We start from the raw sequence: 21,263 nt of genomic DNA, 5'->3' as shown, positions 1-21,263 counted from the left end.
AATAAATATAAATACAATTAATAAGACTTAATGAACCGAATTTATTTAAATAAAAAAAATCAAATATAAAAAGATTTAACGTTTTGAAACATCGCAACACTATATGAATTCGCTTTAAATGTATTCTGTACATGTTAGATGGAGTGAAAGAGAAAGTAGGGAGAGATTCCAACATGGCGGCGCCCTTACAGTAACACCACAGCAGCTCTCAGACACCAGAGGTAGATCATTCTCATGTTTTATCTACACGGTTATTTTCTAAAAATATGTCTTAGTATTAAAAAAAAAAACACATGTGATTTGAAATGTAAAAATTTCAAACTTTATTTTAATTAGTCTGTATTTAAACCTGAACCTAAATGACATGACATTCCTGGCTGACAGTGTTTGTGGATGTGTTTAAGGATTTCCTGGATTCATTCATTCATTTATTTATTTATTTTCAGTGTGAGATCACAAATATTTTTTTCTCTGATTTAAGGGATAATATGTCTTCATAATTTGTTCTAAGAAGGTTAATAATAATAACATTACATAATATAAAATGAAATAACATTATTTATTTATTTATTTATTCAAATTGCCCACGGTGTGAATGCCAATTAGGCATCGAGCTTGCAATCCTATCTTGTAAGTAACCGCCACAGAAACGATGGGTTGGGAATATCTTCAGGGTGGGGTGTATTTGTTGCCCTATGGCATGTAGATGGACCAAATGTGTTTATAATGATGTGATTAAGCACCCACAAGATGTTCTACACAAAATTTGAATGGTGCATGAATGATGATCCCAGCTAAGGTGGCTTTGGAGTTCACTGCATTCAACGTCTGATCCTTCGACGTGACGTATCAGACAGTCTGATCGTGGTTCCGGTGTTGGAAAGAAACTGTCTACCTTATGGTATCCAAGCACGAGTGAAATGCTGGGATAAGTGCATTACTGTAGCAGGGAATTATATAGAGTAGTAAAGGAAGTTTTTAAACTCACAGTAGTCCCGGTTTGACTCGAACACAGAAACCTTTACACAGAAATATTTTTTTCTATTGGAAGAAAAAAAAAAACATTAACTCATTAATTTATGCTATTATTGTTAAAATCTAATTCATATAAAAATAAAAATTCCTGGCATTACTGGGGGTAAAAGCTTACACAGGACATCTATAGCATCACAATGTATGCACACATGTTCACTCACTAGGAATATCTTATGTTAGACAATCTACTGGCATGTTTTGTAAGAAGAGCCCAGACAACCCTAAAGAAACATACGAAGGGTGCTCAGGTCAATCCTGGACCTGTAAGGAAATTTCTTTTGATTGAAGGTGAAAAAGCAATTGATATTTGTTTTTGACGTGATTTTTTGTGATTGATATCCGACGTGACTTATTAGACAATCTGACCACAGCTCCGATGAACACAGAAACCTTTACACAGAAATCATGATTTGAACCTCTCTACCTTCTCTGTACCTTTAGGTCATGTGGAGACCAACCTGTAGCAAATGTTTCAGACCAGGATCTGACGTGTGGCATGCATGGAGACGCAGACTGTCTTCTCAATCTTCCTCCTCCTCCTCATCATCATCATCCTCATCATCACGACCCTTACAGTCTTTTAGGTCTCAAACGGAAAAGGCCAAGCGGAAAAGAAAGAGAGAGACGGCTATACTCAGCAGCGTGGGTTATATGTTAGCTCTTAAATCTAGGACGGTAAATCTGTGGCTGTTTGATTAAGACTATACTTATTTATTATACCTTTGACCTTTTTAGGATGTTGACAATGGTGGTATGAAATGGTCAGAAAAAGAAAAGATAACATACCCTGCAGCATTCACACCCGGAGAGAAGAAAGGTACCGTACAGGCTGTTTTATATAATGTAGTACTGCTTATATACTGTATAGATGGGAAGATGTTTGTTGAACCTCAGCTGTGGATGTGTTTATATAGACGATCATTAAGCCTCAGTGTATGTTTCATTCCTCAGATACCACTCTGCCCCTTCCACAGTCCTACAGCCCGGAGTATGTGGAGTCATGCTGGTATCAGTGGTGGGAGCAGCAGGGATTCTTCAGCCCTGACAAGCATGTAAGCGCTCACACTGACTGAGCTTCAGTAGTCATGTCCTTATCTGTTTAAATAAACAAGGATATGTTTTTGTACTCACATATTATTTCTCTTCCCTAGGGTGAGATGCCGCAAGCTGTGGATAAACATTTCTCGCTCTGTATACCACCACCGAACGTGACCGGCACACTGCACCTCGGCCACGCTCTTACGGTGGCAATCGAGGACGCTCTGGTTCGCTGGTAAATACCTATGGTTGTGTCTGTCCCAGTTATGTGTTTCTATCACAACAAGCCGCCATCTCAATGTATTAACAAACAACAGAGGATAACTGTGTATTGGTGCGTTTAATGATGTTAGATATCCGAACATCGTTCTTGTTATAATTAAGGAATATCAGTGTGCTGTTGTGCAGAATATCAACAACACGACCTGGAGTGTGATCCTGCTTTTGCATCACAGTTCCAGAAACACCATGTAGTATCTACAGATTATGATTTGTAATTAACAGGCTGAAAGTAGTTTTAAATTCTGTCCAGTACAATGTAGCCCAAAGTTGAAGATAATAAACCATAAATCTCTTAAGCGATTAAGATGTTATTTAGACTTTATTAAAAAGTACTTATTACGGAGACAAAGTGTTGTTTAAGATGGCATACTGTTATCAGATGTGTTTTTTCTTCTGTGACTGGATTACAATGTGGGTTTTGGTAGACAGCTGCTCTCTCCTCATAGACCTTCTTTTATCTATGCTGCAAAAGCCAGTGTAATTAATATTTACTAAAGCATCTGTGACACGAAGTGATACATATACAGTAGTTAAAAGTCCATGTGCTGTTACTGTCCATTATAACATCTTGCCAAATTTCTCTCGTCCAATCAGATTACTCGTTCACAAAAACTACTGTATGAATTAAATTATAGCAAATATAAACAATTAATTCCCTCACCAGCTTTTTTTTTTCTTTCTGGAAATTATTAAGGAAAAAAAAATCTTGCCTTGTTAAAGAGAAACCAGAAAGCTCAAAGTCCTTCATCCTGAAGACTTTCCCATGACAGGGAAACCTACTGCCTGGAACACTGGAGACGTTTTACATAACGTTAAACAGTTCCAAGTCTCCTCGCCGAAAGATTTACCATGTCAATGATTATATGTTTTTCTTGTTTGATAAAAATCTGACATTAATCCGTATCTGACAAGTATCCGTGGACATCTTGTCACTATAGTAACAGTTCATTAATATATAAATTATAGAACAACATCACTATTTAATTTAATTACAGCGAGTGCTATAATAGTGCTGTGGTATATTTATATATTTTGTAATCATTTATACATGAAAGACATCCGATATGATCAGCTCTTGCTTGTTCAGGAGACGAATGCAAGGCTACAGAGTGTTGTGGGTGCCGGGCTGTGACCACGCTGGCATCGCCACCCAGGTATTCTCTTTTAATCCTGTGATACATACCAGGCGTTCAAGTCAAACCTGAAACCTTTTGATTGCGCTGAATAACAGAACAGAGTTATGAGAGTAAAAACTCCCTGTATTTTTCAATATACACTGCCGCGCAAAGTATTTGGATTTTTATTTTTTTTTTTTTTGCATTTGTGTCACACTTAAGCTCCACAAACTAATTTTAATATTACACAACGATAACCAGAGTAAATACAGAGGACAGTTTTTAAATGATGATTTTATTTATTAAGGAAAAACATAAAAGCTGTCCAAACCTGCCTATCCCTGTGTGAAAAAGTAATTGCCCCCTAAACCTAATAAGTGGTTGTGCCACCGTTTATGGTTCCATCAATTATAGAAAGTCATTCAGGCCCTGAATCTGCAAAGACCAGTCACTTTTTTTCCATAGCTTTAAATTTAAGAAATAAATAAAAAATAAAAATAAATAAAACCATAATTGCATCATTACCCTGTTTTTTGATATTGTAATTTGTTTGATGATTTAAATTATTAAAGTGTGACAAATTATGCAAAAAAAAAAATCAGGAAGGGGGCAAATACTTTTTTACAAGACTCTAATTTGGTTCTTCTTTACAACGTTTGCATCATTCAAATGTCTTACTGTGGCTAAAAGTCTCATCAACGTACTGTGCTGGAAGTTTTTTTAACCACTTCATTTATTCGGAGAAACTTCATCCCACAAGTCCCGGTTTGACTTGAACGCCCCTGGTATTTTGTTGCAGTATCGTGAGTGTTTACCTCAGGGCTGAGGAATTTTGTAGATTTGTCTTTCTGTTTGTTTCAGGCTGTGGTGGAGAGGAGGCTGTTACAGGAGCATGGGAAGCGCAGACAGGACTACGGGAGAGAGGAATTCCTGCAGGAGGTGTGGAGGTGGAAAAACGAGTGAGTCTGAGAAACAGGTTATGTTTTTTTTTTTCTTTTGAGTAGAATTTAGATTTTTACAATTCCATGGTTTGTGTCCGGTCTTTTCGCGTTGCAGGAAAGGAGATGAGATTTATCGACAGTTGAAAAAACTTGGAGCTTCACTGGACTGGAGCCGGACCTGTTTCACCATGGACACGGTAACGCACGACACCTGCTTAAACCTGATTGGTCAGAAGTTCTGCCTGCAAAGTACTTTACAGGTTTACATTAATGTGCTTGTTGTGGTTTCTATACCAACAGGTCATCCACAAGGATTCCTTCCATATAGAATATTAGTTTGCATAATTAATAAGCAATCTAAAAAGTGTCAACATTATAGTTTTCTCCATTAGTATTCAAACAGATTAAATTCCCTATTGATAATTGTGTTTAATTACATTTTGTGGAGTGTAATGTGGAGGCTGGAAACGACTACAAAATTTTAAATAAAAGCCGAAAGCTATTCTTTAGAGGATTGTAAAATTAGGACCAAAGAGGTACAGTACATGATCTGAAGAAAATGAGTGGTGCTTGCCATGCCATAACATTGGAGTCAGGCTAGCAACATGCTAATCACTCTAGCATCATGTTCATGACATTCTAATGATGTTATTAGCAACATGCTAATCATGACATTCTAATGATGTTACTAGCAACATGCTAATCAGCTAAATGTCACTCTAGCAACATGCTTATAATCTAAACGTCATGCTAGCAACATGCTAATCAGCTAAACGTCATGCTAGCAACATGCTAATCATGCTAGCAACATGCTAATCAACTAAATGTCATGCTAGGAACATGCATATCATGTTATCAGCAAAATGCTAATATAATTAGCATCATGCTGGCGACATGCTAATATTGTTAGCATCACGCTGGCGACATGCTAATACCGTTAGCATCATGCTGGTGACATGCTAATATCGTTAGCATCATGCTGGCGACATGCTAATATTGTTAGCATCATGCTGGTGACATGCTAATATTGTTAGCATCATGCTGGCAACTTGCTAATAATGTTATGCTAGGGGGCGTGGCTTATGAGAATCTTGCAGTATGCGGTTGCCGGAGTTAAATGAGCTGTCCCCTGTGTCTCTACGAAAATGAGATCCACAATTAGGTTTAGTTTCAGTGTTCCTATTAAAGTTACCATTATATTTCAATTGCCCCATGCTGGGGCATTTTCCTACCAAACCTTTAGAAAAGCCACGTCAAGCATCCTATTCCTGAATAAGCCGAACGATTTGACACCTCTTTCATGTGCCTACAACAAAGCTGTAAGCCGTAAGCTTCACAAGCACCACTAATTATCTAAATTTGAACTGGTAGATGATTGTTGCTTTTTTCATGTCCGCTTTCAGAGATTCAGTAACGCCGTGACCGAGGCTTTCGTCAGGATGTGTGATTCGGGGCTGATCTATCGCTCGGAAAGCCTGGTCAACTGGAGCTGTGCACTGGAGTCAGCCATCTCTGATATCGAGGTACAAAAAAACGATCCCGTTTAATACAGACAGTGTGAACGCGTGCAGCGGATTCACAAAACGTAACACTCTAATATTTTACTATTTCTGTAAGAAGTTAACCTCTGTCTCTCCAAAGTGTGTGTTCATACTCCAGCTGCTACACTGTAATTTCTTTAATAAGTGATTTTTTTAAAAGTATTTTTTAAGATTTTTACTTGTTTTATCCTGTTGACACTTGTTTAAACCCTGGCGAAAACAAAAATGTAAATAGGATAAAAAAAAAATTTAAACAGGATTTATTTTTGTTTGTACACACACACACACACATTGGAGATCCATCTGAATATTTAAATATGACTAAAAAGTGATTTAAAAGAAGTTCAGTGGAGTTTTCATGTTAAAAGTAAGTTTCATTATTAAGTGTCGTACTAAAGAAAACATGAAGTGAAAGTGACGGTTATGAAGTGGAGATATTGTTACAGTAGTTTAAGACAGCATATGCCTCCCTGTGCACAAAACGGGTGACGACACTAATTAGTTCTTGCCTGTCTGGCTGGAGAGTTGTGCTAATTAACTGAAAAACTAGTGACAACTAAATGGTGTTCAGCTTGTGATCTCCAGACCTAAACCCAATAGAAGATGGTGAAGAATGTAGGAACCGTTTTTTGTACACGAGCTTCAGGAAGCGGTCAAGCAGGCATAGAGTAGGCGAGTGATGGCAGAGTACAGCAGACGTCTTTTGAAGAGGTTTTGAAGAATAAAGGACTTTGTACTAAATATTGATTGTTGTATAGAAACTTTATTGCATCAGATAACAAAATATTCCTATTCTCTTGATCATCATTAATTGTAAGAACGTCATCAAAACATTGAATTTGACATTTGTCTCAATGCTTTTGACCACCGTTGTTGCTCTCGACACCATTTGTTTCTTTATCATGACTTGATGTGACTATGTGAGCGGCACGGCGGTGTAGTGGTTAGCATTGTGTAGCATTGTCAGGATGTCTTTGTGTCCAGGTTGACTCCAAGCAGTTATCAGGCCGGACTCTTCTGTCTGTTCCTGGCTACCAGCGGAAAGTCGAATTTGGCACCATGGTTACATTCGCCTACCCGATAGAGGGACAGCGTAAGAGTTTTCTAATTTGATCTGAGTCTTTTAAAAAGGTTTTGGACTGAATTGTGCAGTTGGTCCTAAACTCCTTGCTGTTGTTGTGCTTTTGTTAGAAGGAGAGGTTGCCGTGTCGACTACTCGTCCCGAGACCATGCTGGGAGACGTGGCCATCGCCGTGCACCCTGACGATCCTCGATACCAGGTACACACACACACACACACACACACACACACACACAGAAATATACACTGTACACACACAAGTCATACGGTGATTATAGAATATATGAGATGTTTTCTGCTGTTAGGATCTCCATGGAAAACAGTGCAGACACCCGTTTACAGACAGGCTGTTACCCGTAATCACAGACACGATGGTGGACATGGAATTAGGGACGGGTATGTTGGACCTTCTTATTAGAGATGATACCAGGTCCTGTAAAAAATTTTGGAAAAGAAACACATTTATATATACATAAAGACGTATAATTGTTTTATTTCTTCTTTCGGGATTGCTTTTATATTTGTACTGTATACCTTTTATTATAACTATTATAGTTATATTATCACAGTGTTTGAAAGTCAATAAAAATATATTCAACAAAAGAAAATAAAGCTTTTATGATAAAAATGTAAACGGCATCAAGGAAAATGACATAGTGTCATTTCTAACATTTAGTCTTAAAGTGTGTTGTTAATATTATCACTGCTTTATTATAAAAACTAAGATGTTTATTTTTTTATTCCTGTTACATGGCAGGAGCGGTGAAGCTGACCCCGGCTCACGATCACACTGACTTCCGGCTCTCTCAGAGACACTCGTTACCTCGCCTCACCGTAATTGGGGGAGATGGAACCATGACGCCCCTTTGTGGCCCGTGGCTCGAGGTGCTGTACTCTTCATCACCGCGATATGATCTGTTTTTCCTCCTACTTTTACATCTAAAATGACAAAGATCTGAAAATTGATTGTTTTCATATCTTCGTCTCAGGGAGTGAAGCGATTTGACGCCAGGGAGCGCGTGGTTAGCGCATTGATGGAGAAAGAGTTGTTCAGAGGGAAGAGGGATCATCCCATGTCTTTACCGATTTGCAGGTGAGCTGAGATTTAGAGAAAAAAATTGTGACCAATCAGGAAGGTAAATTAAGGTTATTTGGATTATTCACACTTTTAATTTGTTCAGTGTTTAGATCTGGAATAATTGGGGTGCGGAAGAAATGATTCGACCTTATAGGTTACAATGAATCAGTCCGGGAGCACAATGATGGAAAAAAGCTGCCCTGGTGGTGAATAATCGTAATTTCGGAAAATCCTCCACAAAACAGAGTTCACAGTCCAATACAGTGGAAAACAGCTCTGAGACAAAATGGCGTTTAGGATTCCCCTCGTGATTTAATTGCGCTAAGACGACAATTACTGTACATTTCACATTTCACTGTAAGATTCATTTCCGTAGGTGTGATTATGTTTTTGGCCACATGATGGCAGTGTGGGGAAAGAGAACAGAGATTTAGTCAAGTACAGTAAAACCTCGGATTGCAAGTAACGCAGTTTGCAAGATTTTCAATAAATTTTGATTTGGAAAACTAACAAGTTTACTGTGTAAGATGAGAAGGGGGAGAGGGGAAGTGACTGATTCCTCCTCTCACTTCACACACATACACAAACACACACATACAGCGCCTGCGCACATAAGCGTAAACACGTATCTGTCGGAATTAATTTTTACTTTTTTAAACAGTAAAGTGCAGATTATTTTGTTTTATTTTTACTTTATATTTTGTATTAATTATTCTTATGTGTTTATTTTTTTGGGCTGTGGAACTAATAATTTGAGTTTCCATTATTTCTTATGGGAAAATTTGCTTTGATTTACGAGTGTTTTATCTTCTGTAGCCATCCAAGATGAGTATTTTACAAGGGGTGTTCAAGTGAAACTAGGACTTTTGGTTGCGCAGAATAATTAATTATAATAATAATTCTCAGTACGTCAGATCCACGTTTGGATTCAGCCTGCTTCACTTCTGAAACACTGGCCTCTCAGGAACTCCTTTAATGGCCCACTACTTTAATAGGAGAAAAAAAAAACTTTGGTTTAATCACCAAAAGGTGTTATGTTTTTTTTTGTTTTGTTTTTTTTCATTACAGGAACTCAGCTCAGTCTTGACCTCGCTCCGAGCCATTTCACAAGTGTTTTGGCCATTTAAGACATGAAGCAGGCAGTCCGATAATGGCTCTGGTGTACTGAGGGAAACTTTCTACCTTAGGGATAAGTGCATTAGTGTAGCAGGGGATTATAGAGAGAAATAAAGGGAGTTGTTACTCTCCTAACTGTGTTCTGTTGTTCTGCACAATCAAAAATCCCAATTTGATTTGAACGCTCCTTGTATATTTGCTCCATCCTCCATAATTGATGCCTTTGGTACAGTACGTGGTGAAAATTTGGATCATGATATGACCTCAACATTGACCATAATTTTGGATCATTCAAACAGCTGGTGTGAAGTTTATTAGCTCACTGCTCGGAATAATTACCAGAAGCACAAATTATCCAAAATGTGGGTGCAGTATTATTAATGGAGAACATTAAGCGTGAATAAAGTAAATCATGAACATGCACAAAGATTTCTTGACCTTGAACACAGGAATAATAATTTTAAGAAATAATTTCATATCCTCTCCAGAAATCAGTAATAAACTGCATAATTGCGCAATGTAGATTTAAAGCTCTCAGATTAGATTCCCGTTTTTTTTTTTTGTCCTGATTCGATGCGTCTCTCTGCCTGCAGCCGTTCCGGAGACGTGATCGAGCCTCTGCTGAAGAAACAGTGGTTTGTTCGATGTGAGGAGATGGCACAGAAGGCAATTCGGGTATGTGAAAAACAATCCTCTTACTGTAGCTACACATGCCAGCTTAATAATAATAATAATAATGATAATGATATCCATCAGGCCGTGGATGACGGAGAGCTGGAGATAATTCCTCACTTCTACAGCAAAACGTGGAAGAACTGGCTGGCTAATATCAGGTTAGTTATAGTGTCATGACCAGATGTGAACTTGTTTTCTCTTTATCTCTGGTGAAACAGGAAACATAAAAAACCTTCTGCTTTTCTTGATAAAGTCGAGTGTTAATGATTTCAGCACAAATAGGCGTAAAAAAGGAAGTTCGCAGCAGGGGAAAGGACACGGGAGGTTATAGACGCTTAGTGACTTTTGTGATGTCATTTATGCTCTGACACTGGGTTAAAGGAAAATAGAGAAGCTGCTTAGTTAATAAAAAGTTTTTTTTCTTTGCTGTTTATAAGAGATAAAAATTTACGGTTATTCTGATACAATTTTCTTATTAGAATAATAATGTACATAAGTATTCACCCCACTGTTTTTTTTTTTTTTTACATATTGTAATGCTACTTAATTGGGATTATATGTCACAGAGCTACACGGACTATCTTTAATAACGAAGAATAATGAATATAGTTTACAAAAAATATCTATAAAATTATTAAATTAGCTCTTGACCACTTGGATACCATCAGCTGTTACATAATTTTAGAATTATTGTGGTTGTTCAAGTCAAACCAGGACTCGTTTACGATGATTCCGGTTATGAGACTCTTAGCCGCATTACAACATTTAAATAATGCAATTTTTTTTAAAGAAGTCCGTGAATGACGATTCTGATCGAGGTGAGTCCACTGCAGTCATTCCCGCAAACCTGATTTTCAAAAATCGGCAGATAACTCGTCGCAACTTGCAGAAGAGACGTATCTGTCTGTGTGAACTGTACACACAATCATTCACAAACAGCTGGGAGTTATCTCCACATCTCTCGTACAGTCCCGACCGCGCTCCAAGCCATTTCCACATGTTTGCTCCATTAAGGGAGTTCCTGGGAGGCCGGTGTTCCAGAAGTGAAATTTCAGGCAGTCCTACTGAGAAAACCTTGAACTTGTGAAACACTGGGATGAGTGCATTAGCGCGCCCCAAAGTCCCAGTTTGACTTGAACACCACTCGTAGTCAAGCGCAAAAAAAGTAAAGTGACCTAAATATAAATAAACCTGACTCGAATTTTTTTTTTTTTAATTACGTAAAGAACGAGGCTAAAAAAAAAAAAAAGTTTTGGAAAAGTAAAAAACAAACATTTTCTACAGAGTACTACTGCATCCATTATTAAATGATATAAACCTTGACGCTGTCCAGGGGAGGTCGTCCACTGAAAAGTCAAGTAATTGGGTAAGGAGGCATGAGCCAGAGCAGCAACAAAGAGGCCTTTATGGGTTATTTATGCAGATTCAAGACATGAGGTCCATTTCAGTCCCAGGTTCACAAGAAAATGTGGAAAGTTTAAGGTGTAAATGCTTAATAACGGTGTAACGTGTACACACCTCCTGCAGCGACTGGTGCATTTCCAGACAACTCTGGTGGGGACATCAGATTCCAGCGTACACAGTGACCTCACCGCGCTCCCCCACACAGGAGGTATGAGCAGCTGTCGTTTCATTTGGACATCGTCTCATTGTTTTGTTTGTTTGGCTTTGATGGCGGACGACTGCACCTGCCATTACCGTATATGTCTTTAGTGTAGCGTATTGTAATCAGTAAAACAAACAAACGTTGACAAACTGGTATTGTGTACTGGTGCTTGCTGGAGCTCACTTTGTGCCAGGACCGCCCCTCTCTCTCTCTCTCTCTCTCTCCAGGAGCAGGAGCGGTGGGTCTGGGGCCGGAGTGAATCAGAGGCCAGGGAGCGCGCCGCTGCCAAATTTGGAATGGACCCTCACGCTGTTGTCCTGACTCGAGGTGAATATAATGACGGTCCTCGGACGCGGCTGTAGTTCGGTAATGATGTAACGGTATGAAGAATGTTTCACTGGAGATGAAACATATCTCTGTGCTTTAATGTCTTAGATCCAGATGTGTTAGACACGTGGTTCTCTTCCGGTCTTTTCCCTTTCGCGATGTTGGGCTGGCCGGAGCAGGTACACCATTTCCCTCTGGCTTTATTCGGGTTTGAAAATCATGTAAACACAATTAGGGTTTAAAAGAGTAAAAAATCATACAGTACATTACGTTTATTTTCCATCCATCTATCCAGACCGATGACCTAAAGCACTTTTATCCCAACACCCTTCTGGAGACAGGAAGTGACCTCATCTTCTTCTGGGTGGCCCGGATGGTAATGCTAGGCACTGAGCTGACGGGACAGCTGCCCTTTAAACAGGTACTGTACTCATCCTGTGGCCAATCCTATAATGAAAAAGTTCAAAAGGTTTTTTTTTATTTATTTTTTTATTTTTATTAACTTTTTCTGTTTATGTGGTACGGATAATAAAGAACAATACAAACATTTTGACACAACGTATAATAAATAATGTGCAAATATATTCCGATTTATTCCCGTCTTTTTTCTTTTTTTCTTTTTCTTTCCTGAGGAGTTCTCTAAAAGCTGCCTCCTCAGCACATCTGCGCCCGACTCTCTGATTCTCTGATCTCTCTCAGGTGCTCTTCCACTCCCTGGTAAGAGATAAGCACGGTCGGAAGATGAGCAAGTCTTTGGGGAACGTCATCGACCCTCTGGATGTTATCTCGGGTGTCTCTCTGGAGGTACGCTGACGGCAGATTTCCTAGGAGTTGACAGTCCTGCTTGTAATCAGAGTAAAAGCTTCACAGCCCTCAAAGAAAAACAGTTCTGAGGGAATCAGTGAACAGGTTCTGGATGTTGATGGACTTTTTTCATCTCATGAAAGAATGTTTAGCAATTCCGCACATGAAATTAACAGATATTTTGTTAATACACAATAAAAATCTGTCTTCGCCCTGTAAACCCATTACCCATATAACACATTACACACACACATAACCGCAGACATTTTATTTATTATTATTATTATTATTATTATTATTATTATTATTATTATAATACGCCGGTTAGTTCCACAATCTCCAGATGATAGGGCGAACGCTTTACCACTGCACCGCTCGAAGGCCCCCAAATTTCCCTTTCTGATCTAACGATTGTACACCCTACATAGTGCACTTGCTTTCCTTTTGGGATTGAACCCGCAACCCATAATGTATTAACAGAGCCGATATCCTAAAGTGAAATGAGTGAAAATATACAGAGGAACTTACAAGATTTACAGGACTGTCCACCACCTTCATGGTTTATTCCCCTCACTTTTTAGCTACATAGTAATTAAGTTTTTAGCTACATAACAAAATAATTGCTGACATAAACAAACAAATCATAGAGCTGTTGTATAGAAGCAATATCACACCCGAGGTCGTCGGGCCGCGTCCTCGTGCCCATGACCGCATTACGGCTGTGCTGTTTCATCACCCCATCTCATGTGATATTCCTTAGTTAACTAAATTATATATAAACTGCGGGATCGTAATCATGAAAATAAAAAGGTAAATAGGAAAATGGAAAGGAAAACATAATGTTAAACTAAAAGAGTACAGAAGCTGTGTTCATTCAAGCAAGACGCATGTGATGATGTAAAGGATTTAGCGAGAGGTTGAGGTTGTGTGCCAGAAAAGAGACATCATCATTTTTTTTTTTTTTTTTTTTTTTTTTTTTTTTTGCTGGTTTAACCTGACTCATCTTCATCCACAAACAACACTCGACCTAGCCCCCAGCAATCCTTACGTAGATTTATTCATAGCCATGGACTGAACATTAATGGCTAAGCATTAAAATGCAACTGCTGTCACTGTTTCGTAGTGCTGCACAATTAATCGTGTAAAATAAAAATCTAAATTATGATAGCGACCTGTGCAATTATTTAATCGCATACACAGCAATGTATCTACAGTAGAGTTTATTAGAATAAGCGTCAAAATAATCACTTTTTTATCAAATCATGCCGCCCTGCTATTCATAATTTTTTTTTTTAACCATGCACCTGTTCTGGACATGCAGTGAACTAAGCAGACATAATCATACATATGATATACTGTACTATATTTGGCGTTTACATAAAGCATAAAGTTCTCCTCCTTGTGTTTAGAGACTTCAAGAAAAAGTAATGGAAGGAAACTTGGATGCAAGAGAGCGAGCGGTCGCCCTGGAGGCACAGGTCAGTAAACGAGACATCACATTCCACTCACTTCCAACACGTTCTCTCTCATCTCTGCTGGCTCATTTCGTCCTCGTGTCTTCTGTGTCTCACCCCGCAGAGGAAAGATTTCCCAAAGGGTATCCCAGAATGCGGGACAGACGCGTTGCGGTTCGCGCTCTGCTCCTATAAAGCTCAAGGTAAGTGAACTTCTGAAGAGGAAGAGGCGTGGCCTTCGGGCAGGATCTTGGGACGAACATGGCTTAGTGTAATCTGCCGCGAAACTACAGGGAACGAGGTGAAAAGTTCTTCGATGTGGTTCTGTTTTTCAGGAGAGGATATCAGCATGTCCGTGTCCCATGTCCTGAGCTGTAGACACTTCTGTAATAAGATGTGGCAGACGGTTCGATTCACTCTGGGAGCTTTGCAGGACGCAGGAGCTCCTCTGGTGCCACTGGAGGAGGTAGAACACAAAGTCCTCCTGTGCTTGGTTTGAGTGTCTTAAACAGTATTATTGCATTCTAAGGATACTGTACATGTTTCTATAGTATAGTGATCAGTTATTTCATAATGCATTGCGTTTTAAAATAGGTGTTTAACCTGGAACAGTGGTAGCTCAGTGGTTAAAGCTCTATGGTCTTCCAGAAGGTTGTGAGTTCCCAATTCCCAAGGGACCCAGACCCAACCGTAGCAAAGCTGTGCTGTGATTATTAAACCTCTTTGAATGGGCTAGTGTAAATGTAACCTCACTGCTTCTGTTATTGATTCCTTCTCCTTATGACTTTGTCTCAGACCTTTCCTGTGTCGAGAATAGACAGATGGATCTGTTCGCGACTTTACAGTACAGTAATACAGTGTGATAAAGGCTTTGAGAGCTATGAGCTCCACACGGTCACCTCTGCTCTGCATTCCTTCTGGCTCCACAGCCTCTGCGATGTGTATCTGGTGAGTTTACAGTGATGAATCAAACTCTGTGTTTATTACTGTTTATAAAACTGTATTTTACTTGAGATAATTCATTACGCTTAATGGTCTATTATTAAAGTCATAAAAAAGGTAATGATTCATGCACTGAGATGGGCTTTGAACTTAAACATACAGTATTTAATAGATGTATGGTTGTAACTTATTGGCAACTTGTAATTGGTGTACATTGAGGTGATCTACTGGCGTAAATGGTGGTGATCTATTGGTGTACATTGAATTGATCCACTGGCGTAAATGGTGGTGATCCATTGGTGTATATTGAAGTGATCCTTTGGCCTAAATGGTGGTGATCCATTGGTGTATATTAAAGTGATCCACTGGCGTAAATGGTGGTGATCCATTGGTGTACATTGAAATGATCCACTGGCGTAAATGGTGGTGATCTATTGGTGTACATTGAAGTGATCCACTGGCGTAAATGGTGGTGATCCATTGGTGTATATTGAAGTGATCCACTGGCGTAAATGGTGGTGATCCATTGGTGTATATTGAAGTGATCCACTGGCGTAAGTGGTGGTGATCCACTGGTGTATATTGAAGTGATCCACTGGCGTAAGTGGTGGTGATCCATTGGTGTATATTTAGGTGATCCACTGGCGTAAGTGGTGGTGATCCATTGGTGTACATTAAAGTGATCCACTGGCGTAAATGGTGGTGATCCATTGGTGTACATTTAGGTGATCTATTGATGTACATTAAGGTGATTTATTGTTGTAAATGCAGGTAATAATAATTTTATTTATAATAATAATAATAATAATTTTTTATTTATATAGCGCTTTTTCAGAGCTCAAGGACACTTTACAATGAGAAAGAATAAAAAAAAACATGCAGAGGACAGGTGGATTTAAGTGTAACATTCTGAAAACAAATGAGTTTTGAGTAGAGATTTAAATATGGAGATGTTAACAGAACGGAGAGAGTGAGGTAGAGAGTTCCAGAGTTTGGGAGCGATAACACTGAATGATCTGCCGCCCATTGAAGAGAGGCGGTACCGAGGGACAGCAAAGAAACCAGAATCGGAAGAGCGTAATGAACGGGTCGGAATGTAGGGGGCAAGCAGATTAAGAAGGTAAGTGGGAGCTAAGCCATGTATAGATTTGAAAACAAGGAGAAGAATTTCGAATTTGATACGGTAAACAACTGGGAGCCAATGGAGATCAGACAGGATTGGGGTTATACTGTATGAGCAGAGCGTTTGGTGTGAGTGAGTATTCTAGCCGCAGAGTTTTGAATATAATGTAATCTGGAGATGGAGCTAGCAGGTAGACCAATTAAAAGAGCATTACAGAAATCAATGCGTGATGAGACGAATGCATGGATGAGAGTTTCAGCATCTTTGGTACTGATGAATGGACGCAGTTGGGCAATGCGGCGTAAATGAAAGAATGCTGATTTAGTGACAGATTTAATGTGAGGCTGAAAGGAGAGTGCGGAGTCAAAGATTACTCCTAATTTTTGACAAAAGTAGATGTTTTGATGTGAGAGCCAGCAATCTCACAGGTGAAATTGGTGTATGTTGAGGTGATCTGTTGGTGTACATTGAGGTGATCCACTGTTTTATATGAAAGCAAAACATATCCTGGCACTCTCAAAAGAGTGTCTTAATTACAACACCTAAACGTAGTTCCTTTCGATCCTCAAACACACACACAGACACACATATATATATATGTATATATATATATATATATATATATATATATATATATGTATGTGTGTTTATATATGCTGCTACGGCTTTTAATAACACACATTTTTGGTCATACTTGAAAAAAAAATTACTTAAAAATCTTTAATTGTTATGGAGCGCCAAACATGAAAAGGGCTCCTATTCACTATTTACCATACACATCCTTCGTTCTTATTTTTGTGTCCTTCTTTCCCCAGGAATGCACGAAGCCAGTTTTGAAACAGGACGTGAATAAAACTGAAGTGCAAAATGAGGAGAGGCAGATTGCCACGGCTGTGCTCTATCACTGCGTGTCCGTCTCTCTCCGCCTCCTTTCCCCTTTCATGCCTTTTCTCACAGAAGAGCTCTGGCAAAGATTGCAGCCCTTCAGCCCCGACCCTACTACACTTCCAGCCAGTGTGTGTCTGCAGCCATATCCAACAGCCTCTCAGCTGGTGAGCCATTGACTGAGCTACATCATAAACTTTCATTAAGCATTATAATTGCTCTGGTATAAACAATTCATGACATGCTGCTGCTGGACAATAAACAGCCTCTGGGTGGTAGCAGGCCTTAGCTTTGCATAGTGTTGCATCACAGTGCCTTGCCATTTTTAATTTTCCTCATAATAGCCTCCCTCACCATGTTTTATTCCTCCCTCAACACAGGTCAGTCTGGCTGCTTTGCTTCTCAGCTGTTTCCTGTTTTCACTCTTATTGTTCTTTTTCATGATTTCCGCAGGAGCATTGGCACTTTCCTGAAGAGGAAGCAGATTTTCCCGTGGTACAGGATGTGGTCAGGGTGGCCAGGTCACTCAGAGCCCAGCGCCACATGACGAGGGAAAGACCTGACAGTGAGTTTTATTGAATTATGTCTGTTATTCCCCATTGCTTTGTTCTTTGTTTCAATATCTACAGTGTCAGCATTTTTCTGAGGTTTAGTGTAACAACAGTGTAAATTTTTTATTATTTGTTTTGTCTACAAATCTTACCAACATTAACGTTAATGGGAGGTAAATCATTTATATAAAAGGAAGTAAAAGTTAGACCATTGATATATCCTACCGCTCAGAAGTTTGGGATGTCTTGCAGATTTTTTTGTTTAGTGATTAATTTTCTACATTGTAGAACAATACTGGGACTTTCAAAACTATGAAATAACACATATGGTATTAGGTAATTAAGAAAGGTCAGCAGTTCTGGAACAGTTCTTGTGGGAACAGTATTGTGTCCAGTGCGTTTGCAAAACCCATCCAGCACCATGATGTAACTGTGCTAAAAATGACCCAGCACCCATTTACCTCTAAACCCTAATCACAACATCCTCCAGCACTGCTCACCTCGTCCCACCATCTCTTAGGGTTCAAGGAAGGCACCTACTGTAGGTGGTGGAATGAACTTCCTCTAGATGTCCGTTCAGCTGAGTTTTTGGGTATCTTTAATCAAGACAAACTGTAACTGTTTCTTCAATAATTGGACTAATCACCCCACAAAAACATTTGTGTAAATGAAGGTGTAATCTGGAGGTAATCCTTTGGTGTAAGTAAAAGTGATTAATTGATAAATTGAGGTAACAGATTTGTGTAAATGGAGGTAATCCATTGGTATACATACATTTGGTCCTTTTGACAATGAAATGATATTGGAGTAAATGTAGGTAATCCGTTGGTGAACATTGAGGTGATCTATTGGTGTACATTAAGGTCATCTATTATTGCACATTGAGCCGATCCATTGGTGTACATGAAGGCAGTCCATTGGTGTAAATTGAGGTGATCTATTGGCATAAATGAAGGTAATCCATTGGTGTAAATGGAGATAATGTAACGGTTTAAATGGAGATGATCCATTGGTATAGATGAAGATAATCTAGTTGTGCAAATGTAGGTAATCCACTGATTTAAATAAGGGTATAACATTGGTATAAATGGTGGTAGACCATCGGTCTAAACTGAGGTAATCCGTTGGTTGAAGCATTTGTAGAATGGGGTAAAACATTGATGTAAATTGTGGCAAATTTGAGGTTTAAACTGTTTTATATTCTGTGGTAAACCATTGGCTATAAACGATGGTAAAACATTTCATTTTTTTAGATTAGATACATACATACATAGTTAATTGATCGAGAAGGAAATTTCAAACATCTATTACTTTTAAAACCTATGATGATTTTTATGTAAGGATTGAGGTACCGCTGGTTGCTATAAGACAAACAAGATGCTGTTAAAAACGCTGTAATGTATTCTGACATGTTACCTTTCGCCTCCTTTAGTGTGGGCGGTGTGCACAACAGACCAAGCACAAACACTCCACAGCTTCAGTCACGCTATTTGCATCCTGGGCTGGATCGGTAATCTTCATCTGCACTGTCCTCAGGGAGGCAGCGGCTCCCTCCCGTTCCCCCCTGAACCACCTCCACGTGAAGGGACCACCAGTGGGGTGACTGACCATTCAATCCAGTTACACCTTGATGTGCAGGTGATAAGAAATACACCACTGCCACAGCTTTTAAAACTCTGTAAAAGTATACCAGGGTGCTTTGTACAATATGAATACGAATAAACCTGTTGCTTCAGTATCACAGTTGTTTTTTGCCAATATATTCTCTTTATTGTTTTTTTATTTTTTTTATTTTAGAGTTGCAGTAATAATAACAACCAGATGCTCCTGCTCTCTCAGCGTAGAGAAAAACTTCTCTTTAAACTTGAGCAATTCCTGTCTCGGACAAGAGTACCAAACTACACAGAGAAGGTTCCTGATCACATTCGGCAGGAGACGGGAAATAAGGTGAACTTTTACTGTTACCTTGTGGAGCTAATTTTGCATTTAAGCTGTAGCTTTTTAAAGCAGTTCCTCCATGTTAAAATGTAACTTAGTTCTTTATCTTTAAATCTACAGATTGCAGCACTGAAGCACGAACTAAAGAGCATTGAGAAACAACTGTTAGCTTTGGAGACGGCCAGAAAAGAGTCCAGATAATGAACACAAAGTACAGCTTGGGTAACAACAGCAAATAATGTGGAACAAAATCAACTAGAGACTGTGGCGGGAAAATCTTTTTTATTTAAAATTATTGACTGGGTGAAGATTAAATATAATGAAATGTCGTTGTAGAAAGTATTTGTATACATGAAATAAATGATCCATCATGTATACATGTCTGGAATTTTTTTTTTAATTACAGTTTAATTTGATGATGTTGTTTATGGTGTTTTTTAATGGCATTGTTTCTGGATTAATTAAATAATTTCCATGTTATTATTGTTTAATTTGTAATTATTTAGGCAGATATAACCAAGCATACGTTGCAGTCACAATGAACTGTTTTTTTTTTGTGGGTGGGGGGCATTATTTAAGTTAATAAAACAGGATTTTATTAATGTAATTATGGATTGAGTTGAAGGTAGAAATAAAGTGTTAACAATATTATTCACGGATTTAACAGTATCTATTAAATATGTTTTTTTATTAAACACATAAATTTTTAATTAATTCCAAAGTGAATATAAATCAGCATGCGTTATTAACACAAAAGAAAAAGCTTTTTTTTTTAACTCTACAGACCTTGCTGAGGATGATTAATGCTAAAGTCCATGACATCACAATTAGAAGAAGACTGAACAAATAGGATTTGCTTGAAAGGGTTTAAACAGAACATAAAGTTATCATAAATGCATCTAAGCAAACAACAAGGATTCTGGAACAATGTCCTATGGACAAATTTGAGGGCTTCTGTCCAACTAAAAGCTAAAGCTAAGTCTAAATTGGGTCTTGCAACATGACGATGATTTGAAGCACACCAGTAAATCTACATCAGAATGGCTGAAGGAAAGAAAAAAATCAAGGTGAAGTCCAGACTTCAACCCAATTCAAATGTTGTGGTGTTTGTTACCTTACGAGAGCTTTGCAAATCTAGTGGGTCTAAAAACAAATGAATCATGAGGGGTACTTAGTTTTGCCCACATGTTGCCTGGCTTCATTTTGAAAAAAAAAAAAAAATTCCACAGTGAAAAAAAAAGTTATACATTGCTGATAGTCTGATGTAGTATTTGCATAATAATAGACCTGATATGATCCCATAATTTTTAGGGACCAAGCACTAAAGTGTGCGCAGAACCCTCTTGTTATTATTGTTTTTACTCAAAATCTCCTGTGAAGGTCCTTAGCCACGCCCAGGGTCCAGACAATCAGGCGTCCCAATGGCTGCGGATTCCAATCTGTGTAATAATTTTTGTCTGTATTCATTATGCTGATGTCATTGTGCTAGGGCCCTAATAATAATAATAATAATAACGAAGAACAAGAGGGCCTTCGCAAATTATGACATTAGCACGATTAAACCATCAGCATTATGAGAGTGATGGCGATGATGTTGTAATCATGCCATCGTTGTGCTGATGTCATTGTGCTTGGGCCCTAATAATACTTTAGGATTATAACAAGAGGGCCTTCACACATTATAGCATCAGCACTATCAAAACATCTGCATTATCAGAGCGATGGCAATGA

At 38.6% G+C, this 21,263-nt stretch overlaps 1 protein-coding gene across 2 annotated transcripts; it reads left to right on the top strand.

Moving 5' to 3' along the window:
• Positions 1 to 150: 150 nt before the first annotated feature.
• Positions 151 to 20,082, top strand: vars2 (valyl-tRNA synthetase 2, mitochondrial). Of its 2 annotated transcripts, XM_053489611.1 has the most exons (30): positions 151 to 221; positions 1,477 to 1,677; positions 1,771 to 1,852; positions 1,987 to 2,087; positions 2,187 to 2,308; positions 3,443 to 3,509; positions 4,332 to 4,429; positions 4,527 to 4,608; positions 5,815 to 5,934; positions 6,937 to 7,045; positions 7,144 to 7,232; positions 7,339 to 7,429; positions 7,791 to 7,918; positions 8,023 to 8,126; positions 9,821 to 9,902; positions 9,984 to 10,060; positions 11,430 to 11,514; positions 11,736 to 11,835; positions 11,944 to 12,014; positions 12,131 to 12,256; positions 12,535 to 12,639; positions 14,049 to 14,117; positions 14,218 to 14,296; positions 14,429 to 14,559; positions 14,889 to 15,041; positions 16,974 to 17,210; positions 17,497 to 17,608; positions 19,027 to 19,232; positions 19,392 to 19,541; positions 19,653 to 20,082. In XM_053489611.1, the coding sequence occupies exons 2-30, from the start codon at positions 1,480 to 1,482 to the stop codon at positions 19,731 to 19,733; spliced, it is 3,255 nt and encodes a 1,084-aa protein (XP_053345586.1). In that variant the 5' UTR covers positions 151 to 221; positions 1,477 to 1,479; the 3' UTR covers positions 19,734 to 20,082. The 2 variants fall into 2 exon arrangements, with proteins under 2 accessions (XP_053345586.1, XP_053345587.1); XM_053489612.1 differs by lacking the exons at positions 151 to 221; positions 1,477 to 1,677; positions 1,771 to 1,852; positions 1,987 to 2,087 and having other exon boundaries at positions 2,275 to 2,308; positions 3,411 to 3,509.
• Positions 20,083 to 21,263: the final 1,181 nt, after the last annotated feature.

This window comes from Clarias gariepinus, chromosome 28 (assembly GCF_024256425.1).
Source record: "Clarias gariepinus isolate MV-2021 ecotype Netherlands chromosome 28, CGAR_prim_01v2, whole genome shotgun sequence".
In the NCBI taxonomy this organism is placed as follows: Eukaryota; Metazoa; Chordata; class Actinopteri; order Siluriformes; family Clariidae; genus Clarias; species Clarias gariepinus.
This window is presented reverse-complemented; position numbering and strand designations above follow the sequence as displayed.

What these genes read in the sequence shown, in the direction of transcription:
- vars2 (XM_053489611.1), top strand. Translation starts at nt 1,480, where the DNA reads ATGTGGAGACCAACCTGTAGCAAATGTTTCAGACCAGGATCTGACGTG. An exon ending in AGACGGCTATACTCAGCAGC is followed by an intron (nt 1,678 to 1,770) that starts GTGGGTTATATG and finishes TGACCTTTTTAG; the next exon opens with GATGTTGACAATGGTGGTAT. An exon ending in ATGTCTTTACCGATTTGCAG is followed by an intron (nt 8,127 to 9,820) that starts GTGAGCTGAGAT and finishes CTCTGCCTGCAG; the next exon opens with CCGTTCCGGAGACGTGATCG.